Below are 23,829 nucleotides of genomic sequence, written 5' to 3' on the forward strand. Positions count from 1 at the left end.
TGGCTGTTGATTTCTTAGTGTCCTGAGAGAATGCTTCCAAAGCTGACGTAGTGAATGTCATGGTCCCAGCACTAACTTTGAATTTATGTCACTCTCCGCCTCTTCTTCTCATTCACTCGAGGTTTTAGTAGCCAATCTGAGGATTTGATTAGGTATTTTGCATGATGGAGTAAATGCATGCATTCTTGTTTATTAATAGTATTATTGTTGCATTGGGTGTCACAAACCTCTGTGGGTACAATGCTGAAATTCGGTAATCATAGCTTACAACATGTTGCTAGAGACCTTTTAACAAATGCTGAGGGAGATGTGCTCATATTTAGGCTTTAGTTCTAGGGTCCAAATCCCCACCATCTTTGAAGAACCTTATGTCACTATCTCCCCACAAGTCCAAGAAAATGAGGCAATGCTTTAGAGACTGTTGTTTTTTCCAACTCCCAAGTTCCCTGTGTACTGGATGTTAGTGCATCACAGGACGTAGTGAATGAAGGTGATTGCCCCAGAGACTTCCACAGCAGGGGAAATTCCAACCACATTAAGCCAAATAACTCCTTATCAAAGAATTGTACCAATATTGGGAATGAAAACAGAGGGAGTGGGTTTTTCGTAATGTTGCTTCCTCCATAGTCGTATTCGAATGTACACCCATTGTCATCTTTCCTTTTCCCACTATCACGAGCCCTCTTGCCCAGTTCAACAGGTGGGCAGGAATCTGAGATCCAGATCTCAAAATCAGAAATCAACTTTCCAGCATTTTATGCAACACGCTACTCACTTACTTTGCTCAGTAATAAATGAAAGCCAACATATAACAGAGACATGGGCCACTCTGGTCAGTCAGACCACACTGATCACCCTATGTACACCTGAATGAGGCTCCACAGTGTGAGCAGGTGCATGCAGCCAACCACTAACATGTCATTTTACAACTCCCGTCCTGATGGTACTGTTCGAGTAGCTCTGCCAAAGATTTATTGTTCCATGTTTAATCTGCTTTCTTCAATTAAAAAAAACAAAATACTGTCAACTCACTACTTCAAGGCTCTGGACCCCTTAACATGGAGGTGGGCTCAAGGTCTTTTTCATAGCCTCATCGTTTGTTGTGTGTTTCTCCATCATACTGAGCCTCGTGTTCATTTCTACCACCAAAACAGAGGATGCAGTGATGCTTCATGCTGTTCTTACTTGATTGGAAATGTTATGATATCTACTCCTTATGATGATGTCAAAGGTGTACTCTTCCATTTGGTATTCTCTTCACTAGTCTGTGCTCCAAATTCAGAAGAATCAATGTGTGCATTTTTCAGACTCGAGACTGACCTCCTTGACTCACAGGAGGGGAGCCTGTCTAGAGAGATAATGCAGCCATGAAGGCTTCAGCTGACAATGAAGGGGTGCTTGGGTCATTGACCTGTAGGTTAATGATAATTTAGTACCTCTTGTCGTCTCCCTCTGCTTTGAGATTCATTTCAAAACCTTTTGAAAAATGTTGGAGGTTGTGAGATTTTTCCTTACATTGTGTGACTGGTGTTTGATTAGTATCTTTCATTATTGCATTCATCGCAGATTATGATATTCTGTTGAAGAAAGGTTTGTATCTTTTGTTTAAGATCAAAGCTTCAAGAAAGTTATCTTGTAAATATACTACCTGTGAGAATTCATTGCCTGCTATAATCGGAAAAAATAATTTGCTAGATATTTGAACTCGGTGACATTTGCAACATTTGGATTTTTATCCAAAGCAGGATTAATTATTTCAACTGAACTGTTTTCTACTCGTATTTCTGGTCAGATTTGTACATACAAAAGCCGAGACTTAAAAGCGCTAAAATGTAATCAATAAAAAGAAATCTCCTTCCTGTAAATATGGATGCCTTCTGCACCACTGCTCTTGCCTAATGTTTTATCGCTTAAGAATAATTGGGAAGGTAATAAACTGTTTGCTAATTATTTAGGACGGGTAGGTGGCAGATTTTGAAGGGTTTATTAACTTTCTGTAATTTTCGTCGAAATGAAATGAGGCTTCTAGCATAGCAAACAGTGCTGTGCTCTCAGAATAAGCTGTTTTATATGCAGCGTATGAGTGGGCTTTCAATGGAGTTGTCATGCCCACTTTCTTGTTCCTAAATTATCTTGTGCAAACATAATTTATGGTGCAAACAATTTCAGAAAAGGAAGATTAGAAATTAAATGCTATCTTCAGGAGTAGAAGAGAAACACGTTTGGTCTGCAAGCATACACATCGATATAAAATACAACGTCAGTTGTGGCATATGCGATGGATTAGATAAAAACATGGGGACTGCTGGGTAGGGACCAGTATTAGAAGACATCTCTGCAAGAGCTGCTGATGAATGTGCCATCTGTCTTTAAAAGGTAAAGGTATAGCGCCCCAATCATGCACCTAATTATGAGCATCAGAGATGCACGCCCAAACAGCTCGCTACAGGAGAGTAAACGCTTTTTGCAAAATACATAAAAGTTGGTTTACATTCTTAACTGGATTTATTAACACAGGTATTTTCTTTAAATAAGTCTATTCCTGCGATTGAGGAGTGCGCCTTCCAGGTGAGAATGCCCAGAAAGTGTCTTCGCTGTCATAAATGAACAAGTTTGGGGGGATTCACAAACCGTTTTTCGACTCTTATCTTACAAGAAATGGTTGGAGATTTACTCTTATCAAGGACACAAGTGAATCCCTTTCCATGGTAGGAAGGGCGAAGAGCATACCTCCATACAATTCTTGCAGGTATGGGGCCATACTTTCATCAGGACGAAAACTATTTTGTCCCCGGGAAATGAAAGGAACACGTTTAATGCACGCAGCAATATACGGGGGTATATTATCTCGTGCAAACTTTAAATCACAAAACCTTTTCCTTGATTATGTCTGAAAAGCATCAACTGGGAGAGATTTCCAGGTGCAACCTGAAAATGTTTTGTAAATGAATTAAATGAGTAAATCTTTACCCATGAACGGTTGTATAACTCCAGCTTCAGATCAGCTCATTTCTTCAAAGATGAGGCCCACAGTATTCGAAGCTGTGCATACAGTGATGCAAGGGTCTGCATCTGAGTGGTAATTCAGTGTCAGTTGCTGTTGAGATGGGAATATCCAGTGCAATATCTGCACACAGGAGACTCTGCTATAAGTATGTCCACTTGTGAATGTCTGTAAATGTTTGCATTATATTGATCTCAGCCGACACCACCATCGTGCATTTGAGCAGAGGACCTCTTTGTAAGGTACAATGATACAGTACGGGTGTTTGTGGCTTGGATGACCACACTAAGCGTGCCTTCCTTTGATATGTAAATACTGTCCGCTCTCAACCTGTAAGCAACTGATAGGGTGGCCACATGAATTCCTAGTTGGAGGGCAGGCCGTTAAACCAGTCCCTGCATGGGCGAGTGGCCTTCTGTTCTTACTGTATAATTCGTCTATTAAGTTCATTATAACCGGGCCATGCATTGTATATTTGTGCATGAGTATGTGGCCATGTGTGCGTGCTTCAGTTTGGAGCAGATGTGTGTAAGAATGTTGTATCCCATGTTGTCTTATGGACATAGATAAATCAAAATGTATGCGTTAAATTAAAAAAATAAACGTACCATTTAAATAAATACATTTATGAAATAAACACGAAAAAATGAGATTAAAATTACTAATAATAAATAGTAATTAAAAAACAATATTGGCAATTAAATAGACACATATCCAATAATATTATGAACATTAAAAAAAAAATTTTAACAAAATAACAACACTACAAAAAATGGAAATGCATATTAAAAATAGAAGAATTTATAGAAATTAAATCACAACAACGTCTTAAAAAAATCAAAAACAAGAAATTTACATACAAAAACCTATGGGTCAAACTCACTATTCCCACTCCAACATAAGGAACAGAAGAGAACGTATTGGGCTTTCAACAGGAGAGGAAGTGATGGACTTTGAAAAGGTCAAATTTACTATACCCACTCCAACCTGAGCAACAGTTTTGAAAGAGTTGGTCTTTGAAGGAGTAAAATTTCTACTTCCTACTCTAATCTGAACAACAGTAAAGAAAGTGTTTGCCTTTGACGTGGTCAGATTTACTGTTCCCACTCCAACCTAACTAATAGGAGGGAAAGTGTTGGACTTTTCAGTAGTTAGATTTGCTGGTTCCACTCCAGCATAAGAAACAGTAGGGAAATTGTTGGACATTGGAAACCTCAGATTTACTATTACCAGTCAAAAATTGAAAAAGGAAAGATAGATAAAATGGTAACACAAAACAGATTTTAACAAATGCATAAAAGCTATTTTTTTTAAGCTATGCAAATTTTGTGGCACAATTTTTGCCAGCGGGCATTTCACCATAAGCACTACACCACCTAATTAATGGGAACTATAGTCAAAGGTGACAAAATGTACATGGGTAGGGTGGCAAATGGACCAAGACATGTCGGGACAACCTCCATACAAAACAAAAACAGCAAACATCTTGGGACAAAAACTGGCATGTGTTGGTGTTTTCCCCATGGTGAAGTGTCCAAAATCAATTTTAACATTACATAATTATTTCAAATAATTCAACTTAAATTAATACATCAATAAATATGATGACATTTCTGATAGTTACGGTTGGAAATGGCCCTTTTGGTAGGGTTATCCCCATACATTTTGCCTTCATCCTCCTATTTTTTTCCAACACGCTTTTGCTGGCTTTAGTACTCTGGACAATTTACTTCTGCTGACCAGTGCTAAAGTGCAAGTGCTCCCGGTCTAAATTGTTTGTGATTGGTTTTTCCATGAGTGGCATATTTTATTTACTAGTAAGTCCCGAGTAAATTGCGCTATGTGTGTCCAGGGCCTGTAAATCAAATAATAATAGTGAGCCTGCAGCACTGACTGGGCCACCCACGAGTAGCCCTGTAAACATGTCTCAGACCTGCCACTTCAGTGTCTGTGCGTGCAGTTTTATACTGCCATTTCGACCTGGCAAGTGCACCCACTTGCCAGACCCAAACCTTACCTTTTACTAAATGTAAAAGGTATGCCCAAGGCATTCCCATGGGCAGGGAACAGTGTATTTAAAAGGCAGGGCATGTACTGGTGTGTTTTACATGTCCTGATAGTAAAGTACTTCTAAATTCTGTATTCACTATTGCAAGGACTATCTCTTTCAGAGGGTAACATGGGGATTGCCTTGAAATCTCTTATAAGTGTAGTGTCCCATTTGAAGCAGAAAGAGATATGGAGTTTGGGGTCCCTGAGCTCACAATTTAAAAATACATCTTTGGTGAAGTTGGCTTTTGAATTGTAAGTTTGAAAATGTTAGTTATAGATAAATTGGGAATTTCTTGCTTAACCATTCTGTGCCTCTGCCTGTCTGCTGAACACACGTCTGGGCCAGGATGACAGTTGGGCTGTTTGTGCATTCACTCTAGACAGCCACACAAATGGAGCTGAGGTGTGCCCTGCATATCCTGAAGGCCCATCCCCAGACTGATGGGTCTTCCTGAGCTAGAGTGGTGAGGGGACCTGACACTTGCATCTGAATAGGGCTGTGCCTGTACTCTCACAAAGCAGTCTCCAACCCCTTGGGGTGTGTCTGGGACCAGGGAAGGGTCTTATGCACTACAAAGAGTTTTCTTTGAAGCACCTTCTTCAAAGACAAAAATAGGTACAAGTACTGGACCTTTGACACACATAGTTAGAACACTTCTGAACTGAGGACATTCTGCCAGGAAGAAGAGCTGGATGCTGTAGGAGGGACTGCCACTCTGCCTGTTACTTTGTTGTGCTGGCCTCAAATGACATCCATGCCTCTCTAGTTTTACAGGGTGTGGCAGGAAACGTTACAGGAGACTTCGTCTGCAGAAGTAACTAAGAACCATTATGTATATTTTTTATAATGGAGGTGCATACAATGTACCTCCCCCATCGCTCTTCCTCACTCTCCACTTCACTGATTGGTCAGTGCATACATTAACAACTTACTCGGAGCAGGTGGCAAAACGAATACGGTAAAATCTCATGGAATCGAGTATTCCTTGAGACTTTACAGCTGCAAAAATGCTTTCACATGGAAATTCCATGGGGTCTTACTCGTAATTGCACGGTACTGCAGTGATTTTATTAGGCACTAATGGTAATATTGCATACAATTTTATCGAACAAGTGCTGTGCAACTCGAAATCAGGGCATTAACTAGTATTAGCTACTGGCTGCAAATGAAATCACGTTTTTAGCCTTTGGACAGGTTTGGGCCATGCAAAAATAAAAAATAAAACAAAAATAAATAAATAACTTGCAGGCACTGCACGCAGTTTTATGGCTAGTGCTCGGTTAGCAAAAGTTTCTTTGGACATCAAGAAGAACCATAGTCCAGATATGATCCTTGGAAGAGGATTTGGTAATTGGATGTGTTGCATGTGTGCAAGGTGCATTGCTCTGATAAGGCAGGAGCACCTAGCGTCAATGAGCGAGCATCATGTTAGCTTGGATTTCATGTTTCTTTTCCCTTCATGGTTGTTCTTCAGCTTTCGCCTTTCATGTCTGTGTTCTTAAATAGAAATGCCTGTAATTTTCTCAGGAAAACTAATCGTATCATAAATTATGTAGATAGACTTCAAATACAATAAACACGGATGTGATCATGTTATTTGTGGAAGAACTCTTTTAGAGGAACTAGGGTAATCTTAGTTGAGAAGGACCTGCAAAGCATCCGTGTTCAGACACTTTATTTTTCAGATTCGCAGGCTAAACCTTGGAAACTAATTCAAACATAATCTGCCGAGGACAGTGTATGGGTTTTGGTGGAAGGAATCTGTGCCTGCCAGCTGGTGCTGCCTTTCAGCCTTCAAGGTTCAGTTTGATTGCCTTGAATGAAAAAAACACTCTAAGCACAATGGCCCTTCTGCTGTGTAACGAGATTTATAGATGTGCGCTAGCCCTCCTTTCTGCTGCACGAGCGGTCTCTCCAACCTACTCCTTGATGTTATTCTGCGCTGTCCAGCAGGCACAGTGCTGATTCAAGACTGCAGCACTGATGGAGGAATGATGGTAATACTTTTATTTATGTAGCGCCTTATGCCATACTTCGCACGTTTCTAAACACGTAAAGGTGTTTGTGTAGGCCTCGCGACCATAAAACACCTTTTCACAATGTAAGTGAATCTTTTGTACGAGTTGGAAAAGTCTGCCTCGTCAAAGGGGTTTTGTCACCCTTTCTGAATCGCAGATAGCTGGCATAAAAGATGCGCTCTCTTCTTTGCGAGTCACAAAGGACTGCATCAAAGTTTGTAACCTCAAATGTGGTCACAAACTATTGAAATGTTACTGCTTCTCGAGATGGGATGAGAAATTATTCGCAAAGGGGAGGGTGATGTTATGTGCTAGCTTACCCTTTGGGAAACATGTTGAATATACCTTGTTGGATGGGGGCAGCAGACAGTGGTCCAGGGGACTACTTGTTTCACCGATATGTTCCCATAGGTGAAACAGTTTTTTTTAAAGCAGCACCCGTCTCTTTCATGGATATGAGCTAGCTTTTTTCATTGCCTAGTGACGCAAATGCAACAACCGTTGTCTGTTGTCCCTTGCAGGCCTTTCCAAAAGCAGACTGCCTAACCTTTTGTAGTAGTTTGGAGGTAAAACTTTCAAATTTAACTGGACCCTGCATATTTTCTCTTTTTTGTATGAAGTATAATATTTCACCTGTTATCAATATATTTGACTCTGGATAAGCATAGATTCAAGTCAATACAATCTTTAACAAAGTAGTGTTTTATGTCTCTGGCATTCTGAACGTATTTCCCATCTGTGAAAATATGGTCAATATGCAGGAAAAAAAGCTCAAGGAGTTGAACACTTAAGCCTGGAGGTTGTATTGTTCACTAGCTCACAAGTTGAAGACCTGGCCTCAGGCCTCCCTCCTCAAAAAGGTTAGTAAACTTAGTGCAAAAAATGAGAAATAATATCTATAGTTTACCGCACATGGGTGCTGTATGAAAGACAGGACATTATATGACATTGGAATATGTTGCACCCAACTCCAAAGTAGGAGAAGATGGAAAGCTGGTCAGTGTAGAGCCCCCTCCATTTGTGAAATTGAGTTAAGAGGTAAGACGGGAGTGCAAAATGTGACCTGGTCAATTAATATTCATTGGCAAAGTAATTTGGAACCCTCAAGAAATAGATAATTTTTGATGTGACATATTAGAGCAAATGGGGATAGCACATCATAGCCTAAGCGCTATAAATCACAAGTGTTACTGATACCGAATTTACTTAATTGTACTCCGTTTTCCAGCATTAAAATGATGGAAGGATGGATCTGGGAGGTTGGGATTAAAACTCAAGACCTGCAGATCAAGGCATATTTCCACAGTCAGGATGCATCTACCTTATCCTTTGTGCATGAAAAGGAGTAGAAGCTATATTATAGGATAGAGGAATCTGAGATACCTCTTCAATAAGCCTGAAGACTATAATTAATCTAATTCTGTATTTGAGGATGTGTTGATAGACTCTAAATGAGAATGCAAAGGGAAGACACTAATTAACTACAGCAGGTATGTGCTGTGAACAGCAATAGCTGTAAAAAAAAAACTCTCCACCGGGATCACTGGACTACTCACTAGAAGACTACAAACCATCCAGAGCTTGTCGGCCAGACTCATTCTCAACTTTCCACAAAGAATTCAAGTCACACAATATATCAGGGAACTCCACTTGCTCCAGATACACAAACATGCTCATTTTAAACTCCTCACACACACATTCAAGGCACTGCACAAATTAGGCCCCACCTACCTGAACAGTTGCATCTCCTTCTACCAATCATCCATACACCTCTGCTTAGCAGGACTCCTACCCTTACACGTCATGCATATACATAGAATTGGATCAGGAGGATGGACATTCTCTTTCATTGTTTCCAAAGCATCAAACGTACCACTCAACATCAGAGCTTCCTACTCTCTTCTTCAATTCTGCAAGAAGCTGAAGATTGGCATAGAAACTGGGTTACTGGTTGAGGGGCATGGAACTCTAGTCAAGCAGAAACCACATTTCATGTCATGGTGAAGCTAAAAGCAAACTCAAATTAATTTGTGCTTAACCCTCTGGTAGCTTGGCACAAGAGGCCATGTGTAAAGTATACAGGTAGCACCTCACATAGTAATAAAGTGAAAACACAAGACAAGAAAAGTCCACACAATTTAGAAAAATAGAGTGAATTTTAATAGATTATTTATCACTGAAATGAGATAGGCAATTTTAAAGATTCTGGTAAAAATAGTGCCTAGAAGCACAAAGCGCCAACAGTAGTTATCTGGTCACATCAGGCTACCGTGATGTAGGGCAGGCCAGATACAGGGACCAAGTTAGGCCCACCAAAAAAGTCCCTATAATCCGGGGTGCAGAGCACTGCAAAATCCCATGTGGAGGATGTATCGCGCAGAGGTGGAGCTAATGTGCTGCTGTGAGAGGTACTGTGTCAAGAATACACTTAGCAGTTGTGATTCTAGGGAGCTGCAGGGCTACAAAGCGAGGTCCTGCATCGAAGATGAGGTGCACAGCAGCGGTTTCAAGGAGCTGTGGTGCCACAACTTGGGGGTCAAGACTGACAGCAGACAAAGTCCAGGTGCTGGGTTTAATGAGTTTGGGACCTGTTCTGTTTCTGAGGTTCTGATCAGGAGGTCAGCTAACTAGCCTTTGGAATTACTCTAGTGGTCCAGGGTTCAAGATGTAGGTCCAGTCCTTTTTGCAGCAGATCACCACAGCGGACCTTTGAGTCTTCCACATGTACCAAGGTGTACTTAAGTTTTGGGTCTGAGTGTCCAATATTTATATTTGGTGCCAGCTTTGAAGTAGGAGAAGGTTCTAGAGGTTTTCACCCCAAGAGGTGTTTGGAATTTCCTGCCTCCCTGCCCTGGCCCCACCAAAAAAGTCCTATAATCTGGGGTGCAGAGCACTGCAAAATCCCATGTGGAGGATGTATCGCGCAGAGGTGGAGCTAATGTGCTGCTGTGAGAGGTACTGTGTCAAGAATACACTTAGCAGTTGTGATTCTAGGGAGCTGCAGGGCTACAAAGCGAGGTCCTGCATCGAAGATGAGGTGCACAGCAGCGGTTTCAAGGAGCTGTGGTGCCACAACTTGGGGGTCAAGACTGACAGCAGACAAAGTCCAGGTGCTGGGTTTAATGAGTTTGGGACCTGTTCTGTTTCTGAGGTTCTGATCAGGAGGTCAGCTAACTAGCCTTTGGAATTACTCTAGTGGTCCTGGGTTCAAGATGTAGGTCCAGTCCTTTTTGCAGCAGAGCACCACAGCCGACCTTTGAGTCTTCCACATGTACCAAGGTGTACTTAAGTGTTGGGTCTGAGTGTCCAATATTTATATTTGGTGCCAGCTTTGAAGTAGGAGAAGGTTCTAGAGGTTTTCACCCCCAGAGGTGTTTGGAATTTCCTGCCTCCCTGCCCTGGCCCCAGACAAACTTGGAGAGCGGGGACATATGACTTGTGTCTAGTCCTCAAGTCCTTAGCGAGCCTTTGCAATGTGCAAGTGTGGTAGGTGACAACCCCCAAATCAAGAGAGAGATGGCCCATCCTGCCAACATCTAATCTCTCTTTGTCTCACTGTCTGAGAGCAATACACAAAGACCAATGTCAGCTACACCTGGTCATGTGACCCATGATGCAGGCTGCATGCAAACGCCAGCTTTCTAAAAGTGCCATTTTCAGAATTGTGACTTAAAATCTGACCATAGCATTAAAGAGGGTTCTAAATTACAAATCAGATATCAAATTTGATATTTCTAGCCGCTCCTAACTGAAAGTTAGCACTCATCAAATGTGAAAAGGTAACCCAATGTTACCCTATGGGAGGGCTAGGCCCTTTCATCAGAGAAAAACAAAATTAAGAGATTTTCACCACCGTGACATTGTCCAGCATTATATGTCGAACTATTTACATACACTGCACCCTGCTCTATTGGTTCTTTAGGGTCTACTCTAAGGGTGACTTATATGTATTAAAAAGGAAGGTTTGGACTTGCCAAAAGGTTTATTTTGACAGATCGAATGTCAGTTTAAAACTGCACTCACATGCTGCAATGGCAGGCCTGAGACATGTTTAAAGGGTTACTTAGGTGTGTGGCACAATTAGTGCTGTAAGCCCGCCAGTAGCATTTAATTGACAGGCCCCGGGTACATGTAGTATAATTTTACTAGAGACTTACAAGTACTTAAATGTGCCCATTGGATGTAAGTCAATGTTACAATGTTTTAGGGAGTGAGCACACACACTGTAGATCTGGTTAGCAGTGGTAAGGTTCCCAGAGTCCTAAGGCCAACTAAAATGCAATCAGTAAATATGGAGGAGTAAGGTAAAAAGTTTCACAGTCTAACCGACTGGCTTTTTAGTTCGCTAACTTACAGGCAGGGCCAGATACAAACTCTTTCTCCGTGTCAGGATACCCACTCACACACCTATGCACCATAGTGCAAAAGTGTGTGGTTAAAGTCTAGAATGGTTTTATATGGGAGGGTAGCCTTACAATACAAAAACTATGCTAAGACATACGTAAAACCATTTCCAACATTGAGTGTGTGCTATACTGTACATCTCACATGCAATGTTTGGCAGTAATTCCCTAGAAGTAACTTTTCTTAGCTAATAGCAGCAGGTTTCATGTGAGCAACTTGCCATACTATTTTTGGGTGTTGGGCTGTATTGGCATTATTCATAGTCTGCTAGTGTTTGGAAACTGCAGGTCATGTTTGGGGCCCACTTGTTTGAACACTTGACTTGCTGCACTGCAAGAAAGCTGGATCCGTTATGTGAAGCCACATAATCCTGTGGAGATCTTCCCTTTTCACAAGTAGCTGATCTCCACCAAAGTGTGTGCTTTCTGTCTCTTTTTAATGAACTTCCTGACAAAATGGTCTGTGTATTTTCCAAACCAACAACTCCAGATGAGCGCACATACATTCATGCAATCATTGTCAACCTAAAGAAATACATCTTCCCAATGCCATCACTATTGTTAAGCTGCTTCCATGCCAAGGGACATGTTAGCTGCACATGCTTTCATCCATCAATCGTATCTCTAAAGGTCCCTGATTCAAAAATCACCTCTTAGCTTCTGTATTACACTGTATGGTCCCAGTGCATCCTTCAATTATTCAAAACTTTGTTAAGCATTCTAGTGACATTCATATTTCATGTACTACTGTCTGGGTGCACTGCGAGTTCATTCATAGTTTCTATGGAAACAATTGCTATTGATAGAGAGAGACCAAATAGAAGTCAGATTTAGAATCCATTTGGGTGCCTTTACTACTTATCCCTCTTCCAGGCAGGAAGGCACTATTATGATGTGCTTAGCTTTGTTATGCTGGGATACGGGCAGTCCCAATTTGTGTAGTGAGGGAGGGGTGTTTGTTGAGAGTACCCTTGCATTTGCAATAAATGGTTGCTCTCGTTATGTGCCAGTGTGGGTGATAATAAAGAGGCTCAGACCTCGTGGTTAATTTTGTGCAGAAGTGGCATGAGTCTACTCTTGACCTTTGGAGGCCGGAGCACTGTTAAGTGAAGCCTACATGCAAGAAGGTATTAGTAGAGGTCTCAAAGCACAAAACGCTTCTTGTAGTGGAACAGCACCTTGGAATGTATTCTAAGACGATATTTTCATAGTGAAGTTCATAAAATCATGGATTCATCTTGTGGTGAAATTTGAGGGTTCATATTTCTGTTTTTAGAAACACTTTAAGGCCTGGATTTGCAAAGATTTTTCAATAAAGAAGAACGTGTTTACATCGAGGGCTTCATCCTTCAGTCTGTGTCTATTTGTAACATTTAGGGAAGTGACAACCCCATGATTAAGAATTGCAGATTTTTGTGAATATACCTTCTTCCCCATAACTTTTCAGTGGATTATCAGAAGAGTGGACAATCAGAAGGAGGTAGTTGAGTAAACATATTACACATAATTATTTTCCCCTCCTGGGAAATATTTTTTGAGGTGGAACAACCTTTACCCTATGCCCGATAAGATATCCCCACTCTCGAAACACACATAAATTGACAGTTTTTTAGGAGTAGTTTTAATTATTTGCCTGGTCTTTGGCAGGGACCAGCCAAACCTGCAGCTTTCCAGCCCCTGCCTGTGAAGCAAGGACTGCAGAAGATCGGCCATTCCTGGAGGTCTTCAATATTGAAAGGTTGAATTTGTAGAAAACTTTCAATAATCTGATTCTTTTAATGAGTATGTGGGATTTTGACTACACAAGTTTTTTTGCTTACTTGAGAGACATATAGGCGTGCAAATTGGTGATTTTTGCCCTAATGGTCTAACGGATCATGATCATTTCATATTGTTATTTCAGACGTGTCTATAGGCATTCTCACCTTCACAAAATCACATCAGAATTCAGCATAACTAGTGATGTAAAAACTGCTCTAGATGCTCGTTTTGTGCAGTATGCATCACTCTCAGGATCCTAAAGAACAGTTGGTACATTACCATTAATCACCGAGTGACAGGCGCAGTGGGAGCAATTTTATGCAGCTAAGTAGGTTCTTGCTGGGCAGAAGATCGCCCGCAGTGTGTTATGGAATAATTGACAATGTGCCAAACATGCTGTTTTTATTGTGTTCAGTTAGGCTGCTCAAGGCCCGTCATCTATACATAAGGAAAGGTCATGCTGATAAACCCACTGGAGATAGAAATGTTTCTCTTTTGCACCGTTTTGGAGAATGAAACATCAACATTTCTAATCAATGCAGTGTCTCCCTACTTAATGAACTCATTTGAGATTATGTTTTTTTTTTTTTTTATTAATCTCCTGTGCTGTATCTCATTGTTCTGTTTATTAGAAAGTGCTTAACTGGTGCATGTGGCTTCATATGATGGGCAGGAGAAGTCATGTTTTGGGATTAAGTTTAGCTCTCATTGTCTGGTTTAGGCCCAGACCAAGAGAGAGATAGATAGAAAATGGAAAAGGAGGACGAGAAAGAGAAAGTGGGGATCTAATTGAGCATGGAGTATGAGAAAAAGAGACATGAAATGTAAGGTGGCGGAACAAGTGTCATGAGGTGGAATCAAGACATGGCAGCCATGGTATTTGCGACCTCTAAAATGCAGCAGCCCCCCAGCGGGCTCCTACACACATTAGTTTGCAAGTTAAGCACTAGAAATATCACTGAAGAGAGATTTCACTTTCAGATATTTACCAGTGAGAAGTAATGTTTTTTATTCATAGAAAGGCACATAAGTGCAGCGTCTCTCGGTGGGACAGGCCGCATTCTAGTTACGTTTCCCAGCCCAGGACTACAATGAAGACAATGACAGTAGTCGCTTTCCTGATGGAGAAGGTAATAGCGGAACGATCAGATGATAACTTATGCAACTTGGGGTGCAGTATAGTAAGTAAATACAAGTCAGTGTACTTTGTTTCAAGGATACTCTTGAAAAAACATGGAACTGGTTCCTGTACACTCACAACACCCTGGAGAACTGGGAAGGCGAAATATTCCCGAAATGACACAGCAGAGTCCTATATCGTATGTCTCGTATTCTGTGAGTAACACAACTGGTGGACACCACCTGTCCTTTAGAACTATTCAAAACGGGAAGAGAAAATACATATGTTAGCTTCAGCCTCAAGGAAATCGCATTTGCATCGTCTATTTGAAGAAGACTCCCTTTCAAAGACTTTCATGCAGAGCAACAGTGAAAACATTAAGGGGCACATTTACTATGTTTTCACTCAATGGGGGACAGCAAGGGAACTTTCTGCGCTGCTATGCGTGACGGGTGAGAGCAGAAATGCTCAGGGCCATATTTATCATGTAGATGCAACTACAAAGTGTGATTTATCCAGCCATGCAAGGCCACCTTGCATGGTCCTGAGTGGCTTGATAAATCTGGAGTAACGTAACACAGCAGGAACAGCTGTGTTGCATTACTCTGCCCTGGGGGGCGGGGAGGGGATTCCATGGGCCGTGTTTGGGTGTTCCCATGCAATACCCTTGAACTTTGATGCATTCCCAGATATACCATTAGTGTTAGACCTGGGAATGCGCAAAAAGTAGTACCCCTCCCCAGGTGAGGCGTAACAGGGTAGAATTATGTTTATTTCTCCTTCATTTTCTTCTTTCTGTGTGTGCTGCAGAATGCAGCACACGTAGCATGAAAAAGCCTCAGGGGACTGTTTTGTGCAGGAAGGTGCTCCTTCCTCCACAAAAACAATCCTGCTCTCAATTCCGGCACATTGCACCACGGTGCAAGAGTGCCTGCATTGACCCTACGCAGCACATCATGCCCCAGTGCTGGGAAATGACAGAAATATGCTGTATGTTGTTAAGTAAAGCACATTCCGGCCCCTTTCCTATCATGCAGCACAGTGCAGCAATATGACTTTACTGGGCTGCGTGAAAATTTCATAAATAGCCCCCCCCCCAATATTACAAAGCATAGGGGCCTTTCTGTTCTCTACCAGCAATGCTGCACTGCATACTGCCTAGCTTCAACAAATGCACCCTTGCACCAGAGTGCAAGGGTGCCTGCATTACGAACAGGATTGTCCTTAGAGGCGGGTTCCTCTTTGCATCTGTGCTGCAGAAAACATGGAAAGAAGAAATAATAAGAAGAAATACTGTTATTTCCCCTCGTTACTCTTCAGTTAGGGAGGTGCACCATTTTGGTGCAAACACAGGTTTGCTAGTCTTTGTTAATCTGGGTTTCCATCAAAATGCATGGGTGGATGCATTGGAATGCCCATGGTCCATCCACCCAATGCAAAGTAATGCAAGGTAGTACTGTGCACTGTGGTGCGTTACTTTGTATTTACTAAACCACACAAAGCAACACAAAGTGGCTTTACATGGTTTAGTAAAAGTCAAAAATGATTTTGTGTCAAGCGTGTGCCACAAACATGGCACAGCCCAATACAAAATTCATAGTAATTTGCTTAAATGTCGGTTTTAGATAAAGATTCTTTAGTGTGTGTAGAGAAGATGAACACAATTTACCAAAATGTGTTATTCTTTACAACTCACTTCATCTCTGTTAGCCTCAGTTGCATTATCTAGGAACAAATGGGGTGTGCTAATTGCAGGTCAGAATAAACTGTGTGCCACATACTTCATTGGACGGATATGTGCAATTTCAGCTCTAGCAATTGACATCGAAATACTAAAGAACTTTTTCTGGTTGTTTGTGCTGTAACACTTCAGATAGTTGGTCTTTTGGATTTGTATCTTGTTCAAAACCTTCTCGAATGGGCAAGGAGTACATGCTATAAGTTGTATTGGCACATACAAAAAGCTTTGAATTTCAGGGATTCGTTAGAGTCCTTTTACAAGTAGTGGTTAGAACCCTAAGAAAGGTTTTACGTTCTAAGTAGGAACAGGGCATTACGACCACCCTTGTATTCTAGAGTACACATGGTATACTTTGTGATTGTAGTAGAACATCTTGTTAGATTGTGCTTTAAGGGATGGTGGGAAGATATTCTGTGCCAGCAATAAAGGGCATTCTCAACAGAAGCAAGGAGAGCCATTACACATTTCTTCTGTTCTAGCCTTCCCTTCACTCTTTCTGTTTCCCTCTCCGTCTCACACTCTTTCTCTGTTTCATCTCAGTCTATTTCTGTCTCCTTTAAATATGAGAACTAAACCACTTTCCACTGTGCATTGCATTTTGAGTAGTGTTTTGTTCCACCTCTCTACTTTGCAAGTAGTGAAAGAGCCCCAGTAGGCCATATATGGTTGTATTTCCTTCGTGCTTCATACATGCAGTGTTAGACACTGTTTCTTTTTCTTGCATGGTTCTCTCTTCCTTTTCTCCCCTCCCCCAAACATTATACTGTCAACCAAATGTCATTTCGAATCTGGAGACTTTGGACTTTTTTTTATGGCTGTTGTTGATAAGAATATCGTACACACTATATGCACTGTAGTTTTGCTTCTGGTGCAGACCACCCTGTGACTTTCTCCGCCAGAGCACACTCGAGGTGACAGGGAGCAAATGAAAATCTATTTGGAGGGGTATGGTTCATTTAGGGGTTCTGACTGACATCATAGGCAACAGATCAAAGCTCGAGTTGTTAGAATCAATGAGAGACACAAAGTGGACCACTTCCATGTGTTGATACTGAACAATATACCGTTAAATGATACCTGTCCAACCATGTGTCCATGTCCTATTCCCCATGAAGTGTTCAAACAAGTTAAAGTTTTTATTGGGTAATCATATATATGATACCCACCTATTAAAAAAGCTTCTGTCTACTCACCAAGACTCACACACTTTCAATGCATGTTTGAGGTACGGTTATGTTTTTTGCAGTCTTGGAAATTGAAACGAATATTTTATTTGAGCTCCCTCCAAATTGGAAAGAACAATAAGTAAATACAAATCAGACTTATTGAAGACATTTGGAAAATATAAGTCCTTTGATGGATTAATATTGGCTTAACATGCATTGAAAGTGTATGAGCTTTGATGGGTGCTCACAAAATTGTGTAATATGTGGATGTATTTGGATACAATTTGCCAGCGTTTGGGGGTCCATAGTAGCTGACCCTAAGCGATTGCACTAGCATTGCTTACTTACTATGATTACAGACATAGAGTGCAGACAATACAACAGTATTAGGTACCTCTGTGATGTGATGTATGATGTCTACCTTACTGATGTCCACCACAAGAGTTATACTGGGCCTCTAACTGCCTGCTGCCATCTCCACCTATGGTTCGCTGCCCCCTACATACAATGTGTATAAAAAGTCTAAAATATGTTCCGTGATGACCGCATGCTTCAGGTTCTGTCCTTCCAAAAAAATATACTTGACCACACACAGCGTCCCATCCCCTCCGTCTGCCGTACTGCCCCAAATGAATATATATCTCCATACTGTCTGTCCCCCTTCCCCACCACATGTACTTACCATCTCATGCATATTGAAAAGTTGGAAACCTGGTACAAACAATTTATCCCTATACTTTGAGCATTTTTTTACTTTTCCGATGTTTTTAAAGCATCCCAGAAATACTCAAGGAAATCTGTTAGTCACAGATGTCTGAGAGTACCCGAAAGTATAAAACGAATACATGGCGAATTCACACACATGGAATGTTCTGCATGTCGAAATGTAACACAAATCTGTAATAGCCAATGTAATTTTTTTTCTCTTTAGAAAGTATAGTTTTCTACATGGACTACATGCTCCCATCACACCCCTATTAAAACTGGAATGTTCACTTCTCATTCCCACGGTGGAAATACAGGTAATCCTGTCATTGACATCAGAGTACGTGACTACCCAGAGACCTTTTCCCACACGTTCACCTAGTTTTGTAGAAAAGTCCAACTAAAATTCCTATAAGCCTGTCCATAAACAAAAACGTCATAAGAGGCAATGCAAGCATTCGGTGGTATTTCTGCATTCATAAGTGAACTTTCCAATCACATTGCTGCAGTATATGCCCCCTGTGCCACACTGAAGCTTGAGATTTTATTTTATACAACTGGGGGAACGATTGACACAACGAATCTAAATTACTCACCACGTGAGTGCCTTCTAAATTTGCAATATGTTTACATTTAAAAAGTAAAGAGAATCCTTCTAAAGGTACTGCTCCGTAAAGATATGTGGCCTACTATAAAATGATTAAGGTAAAGGCAAATGTTTGTGGAATCACCCAGGGCCTGGAACAGATGCAGTTGTTTAATTATGTACACCTTGCTCCGTGGTGGTCTGGATGTTGCATCTCTAGTGTTTACTTCTAGCTGGTCAAATTGAACTCTCGCTTATAGTCCGGAAGGGAATTGCTGACCTTCTGCTTAAAGCTGTACATTTAGGGGGACGCTGTGATTTGATGTGAACGGTGGGGGTCGGGGGGATTTGCTAACATTGATTTTGAGTCACCTGCTTGTACTGGTTTTGAGTGATGAGCATATATTGCTTTCGAGTAACGCCCTCGTATTGCTTTCCTGTTTTATAGGTCTATGGGGCAGGTGCATGGGAGATGAATGTGGACCCGGTGGTATCCAAACAAGGGCCGTGTGGTGCGCACATGTCGAAGGATGGACAACACTCCACACAAACTGCAAGCAAACAGACAGGCCGGACAACCAACAGAGCTGCTTCCGGGTCTGTGACTGGCACAAGGAGCTGTACGACTGGCAGTTGGGTAGCTGGAATGAATGCCAGCCCGTCCTCTCTAAGAGCGTGGAGAAGCCCGCGGAGTGCACCAGAGGAGATGAGGGGATCCAAACCAGAGACGTCACGTGCCTCTTGAAATCAAACGGAGCTGCTGCAGAGGATGCCATTTGCGAATATTTTGAGCCCAAGCCCCGCCTGGAACAGGGATGCCTCATCCCGTGTCCTCATGACTGTATAGTGTCCGAGTTCTCGCCCTGGTCGGAGTGTTCGAAGACTTGCGGCAGCGGCCTGCAGCACAGGACGCGACATGTGGCCGCCTCTGCTCGCTTTGGGGGCTCTGTCTGTCCCAACCTGACAGAATTTCAGATTTGCCAATCCAGCCCCTGTGACGGGGAGGAAAACATGTACAGTTTGCACGTGGGTCACTGGAGTGACTGCACCATGCCCCATTCAAGGCATATAAGGCAGGCACGAAAACGCGCAAAAAACAAAGAAAGGCGAAAGGACAGAGAGAAGGCCGTGAAGGATCCTGAAGCAAGAGAATTCATCAAGAACAAGAGGAACCGGAACAGGCAGAACAGGCAAGAAAACAAGTACTGGGACATACAGATTGGATATCAGACACGGCTGGTCACATGCACGCACCGGAATGGGACAACCGCTGCACTCAGGTAAGTCCATTTAAATCATATTTAATTGTGTTTTGTGCGTATCCTTATTGGATGTTTAACTGTTATTTTTTTATTTATGATCTGCCCAAGCTCACTTTGTCGGTTCATTAAAACGTGCCCCCAAACGCGGCACGATGCTTTCAAATCGTCATTTTGTCTTGTTTTTAGATCCTCACAACAGCGTCTTAGTACTCTTGAGGTCATGTCAGGCAATGTATTCCCAGGTTATTTATAATATGTTGCGGAAAACTGTTTTCTACACTTAAAATCCCCCAGCAGTGTGTTCTACAGAACAGTATTAGCCCCATTTCACACAAGGTATTAATTATTAATCAGCAATTTCTTTGGGTTGAATGGAAAGCACGCTATTTAAAAACGCTTCCAATTCTACATATCTGCTGCTTATCGTAGGGATATATGTATTACAAATACAATTAAAATAGCTTTGTGATAAAAAAGCACTGCCAGAGAATTAATACAGAATAGGATTTAGGAGCAGACGAAAATGGTGAACTCCAAAATATTACTCTGCAGTTTAGACTAGCGTTTGTAAAGTTTCTTAATATTGAACATCTTCCTGTCCTTGAGGCAAAATACAACCACCCCAAGGTAGAGGGGTGAGCTCAAGAAAAGATTCCCAGGCAGCAAGAAGTGATTTGGTAGCCAAAGATCTCACTGTTTTTTGTCCTTTATTTGCTGCTATGCACATATACAAATGTTTGCTTTGACATCTTTATAGCATCTTTTTACTACATTCTTCAAATGGGTGTTAGAGATTACCATATTGTGCTTGGTCTTCCCCCATATATTTTGTTTTTAATTGCTGACTACGTTTTTGCTAACTACGGGACTCTGCGCACTCTGCGCACTTTACCTCTGCCAAACCAGAGGTAAAGTTGCTTGTGCTCTCCTAAATAAAACATATTGGAATTGGCGTACCCCTAATTGACCCTTTTAATTTACTTGTCAGTCCCTACTATATGGTACCACATGTACCCAGGGCTTATAAATAAAATTATACTTGAGGGCTGCAGCCCTCATTGCACCACTTACCAGCACTGTAAAACATGTCTAAGACCTGCCATTGCAGCCTTGGTGTGCAGTTTTAAACTGTCATTTCAACCTGGCAAAACAAATATTTTGCCAGTCCTAAACCTTCCTTTTTAATACTTAAGGTAACACTGGCTTACACTATTACCTTAATAGTGCCTATTGATATTACCTTTAATATGTTTTCAGATCGCAGAATAGGTAGAAAAAATGTTCAAGCGCTTTACTTGTAATTTAAGGTTAATGGTCAAGTCAGATTTTATATTGCTATCTTGGAAAATACACTTTTAGAAAGTTGTCATTTCCTGACCCATGATGGCTCCCCTGTGGCGAGATGTGAATTGCTCCCAGACTGGAGACAAAGGGCTCTGTGTGTGGGGTGGCAAGATGACCTGGGGACTGTACTTCCTAAGTTTCGAAGGATGTCTGCCTTGTGACTGGCCACTGAAGCCTTACCTGAGTTTGCCACCATTTTGATTCTCTAGTCAGGCTGTCACAAACCCATTGGGATTAGAGAATCTGATCAGAATGGCTGCAGGGGGTCCACAAAGGATTTAGCATAAAAGTGGACCCCATAGACCTCTCCTAAGAACACTCCTGGACATGTGAAGATCATAAGAAGAAATGTCCTGCTCATTTAAACTTGAAGGAACACAGGTCCTGCTTGCCTTGAACCCAGAATCTCAAAAGTGACTTAAGTGTCCATTGACTGACCTTTTTTTAGCTGCGGGAAAAACAAGCCACCAGAGGCCGTTTCGTTGCAGCTGCCCAGATGGACAGTACCAACTGGCTTTGCTCTGGACCCAGCTGCTGGCCTCTGGCAGAGTGAGGTCTAACCCCCATGTGGTGCCCCTTATTTACTGGACTGGTGGCTTATGTTAAAGTGTACTCCTCCAGTCCCCCAAACTGCAAGAAATGGAAGTTAGAAACTTTTTGGCAAATTTCTGCCTGGAGAACTGACAGAAACTGTAATCACAGTTGAAGCTGCAGCTATCCATGTTGAATTGCCAGTCTGCCTAAGCTTGCTGATTTGCCCCACTAAAAGAGATTTGACTTTCATAAAAGGTTTTAAGCCCAAATGCAGAGGGCATCATTGGGACTGTGGTGCGTAGATCGAATGTGGAAGGTTGACATTCGATCTACGAGACGGGGGTTCAGGAGGTGGCAGTTAGAAGAAAGCAGTCGGGATGAACGGAGCGGTTCCGACATTGCTCCTGTAATGTACCCGCATTATCTAAGAATAAAATGATTACCTGTTACTGCCGGTCTCCGTCTTTACAGTGGTGACGAGGCGGGCAGGAGCGATGTCGGAGGTGAGGATCGTGCTTTTATTTTCGGCGATTTTCTGGCTGCTGGTGCTTTCATAACTTGAGGGGCTGCGCATTAAGTACCTCTTGATGTCCAATGGCGATTTTCTGGCTGCTGGTGTTTCCATAACTTGAGGGGCGGCGCATTAAGTACCTCTGGATGTCCTGTATTGGCAAGATTTCTGTTTCTGGAAAAAAATCTGCAACTACGCCAGGAATTATGGGTTGGAGTGTGCCCGAATTACTCTAAAGAGTGAACAACACAGTTGAGGCAGCCATTTTGAAGTCGTTTCTTCAGAGATCTTTTTAATCTATATTGAGGAACACAATACCAAATTAGCAGCCATCTTTAAGGAATAGACCTCGTGCATGCAAATATTGTCTACAATTACAAGGAACTAGGCACGCTTAGTGTGCAATAAATACAATTACAAGGAATTTGGCACGTTTAATTTGGAATACGGTGATAGGCACACCTTGTGCTTATGATTACAAGAAGAACCTTTTATCTATACATTTGACTTGTTGGATGTGCCGGAATTTATTGTGACTGGACTCTGTTTTTAAAAAAAAAAAAAAAAAAAAAAAGAAAGGGAAAAAGGGAAAAACTGTATTGTTCAACTGCATTCAGTGATTATTGATATAGGACATAGTTAATTACAGAATGTCTAGTATTCAACCTCCACCATTTTTTTTTAATGAACCAGGAGATCCGCCCATTCAGTGGGAATTGTGGTTGGATTTATTTGAGGCATATGTTGATGTGTTGGAAGAGGGCGAATGTTCACCTGATAGGCACCTGTCATTGCTTAAACATCGTTTGGGCGCTGTAGGGTTAAGGGAATTTAAAAATTTACCACCTGTAGATAATGTGCATGGGGTAGATGTGTATAAATGTGCTTTACAACAGTTACAGGATAGGTATGGCCGGAAAATAAATGTAGTCATGGAAAGATACAAATTTTATTCCAGGGAACAGAAGGCTGATGAGTCCATTGACCAGTATATGGCAGTGTTAAGAGGCTTAGCGGTTACGTGTGCTTTTGACAATATGACATATGACCAAGTTTTGAGGGACCAATTATTAATGAAGACTAAATCTAAAAAAATACAGGAGAGACTTTGGTCTTCTGGGGAAATATCTTTAAAAATGGCTGTTGAAGTGGCGAGGAGCATTGAGATTACCGAAGATTGCATACAAATTATGAGGAGGGAAGTTAAAGATTGTGACAACGTTTGTACTGTAAGTAAAAACAGGGAATGCATGGACAATAAGAAAAAAATAGTTGCCCGGGCTGGTAGTGGGGACAACAAATCTGGGGATAACAAGTCTAGCATGTACAACAATACTAAAGTGTGCTTTAGATGCGGCGCCAGTTCGCATTTTGCAAATTTTAATGGTTGTCCGTCGATTGGGAAAAATTGCAGTGCATGTAAAAAAAAGGGACATTTTGCACGCGTCTGCAGAAGTTTCGGAAAAAAAGTGAGTTGTGTTGTGGAGAATGTGGATGATGATGAGGTTGAGGGAGGAATTCAAAATTTGGTACTAAGCATTCAAGAGCGTAACATTAAGGGAAAAGAGCTTCAATTTCCGAAGTGTTATATAAATATTGACGGTGCACGAGTGGAGGTCAT

At 41.6% G+C, this 23,829-nt stretch overlaps 1 protein-coding gene across 1 annotated transcript in view; it reads left to right on the forward strand.

Annotated features, from left to right (window-relative positions):
* Window positions 1–23,829, forward strand: part of THSD7A (thrombospondin type 1 domain containing 7A) — a 934,571-nt gene that overhangs the window by 228,819 nt on the left and 681,923 nt on the right. The window contains exon 2 of the mRNA XM_069211831.1: window positions 19,006–19,837. Coding sequence (XP_069067932.1) covers window positions 19,006–19,837 — 832 coding nt within the window. The remainder of the gene's footprint in view (window positions 1–19,005; window positions 19,838–23,829) is intronic.

Source organism: Pleurodeles waltl, chromosome 10, assembly GCF_031143425.1.
Source record: "Pleurodeles waltl isolate 20211129_DDA chromosome 10, aPleWal1.hap1.20221129, whole genome shotgun sequence".
NCBI lineage: Eukaryota > Metazoa > Chordata > Amphibia > Caudata > Salamandridae > Pleurodeles > Pleurodeles waltl.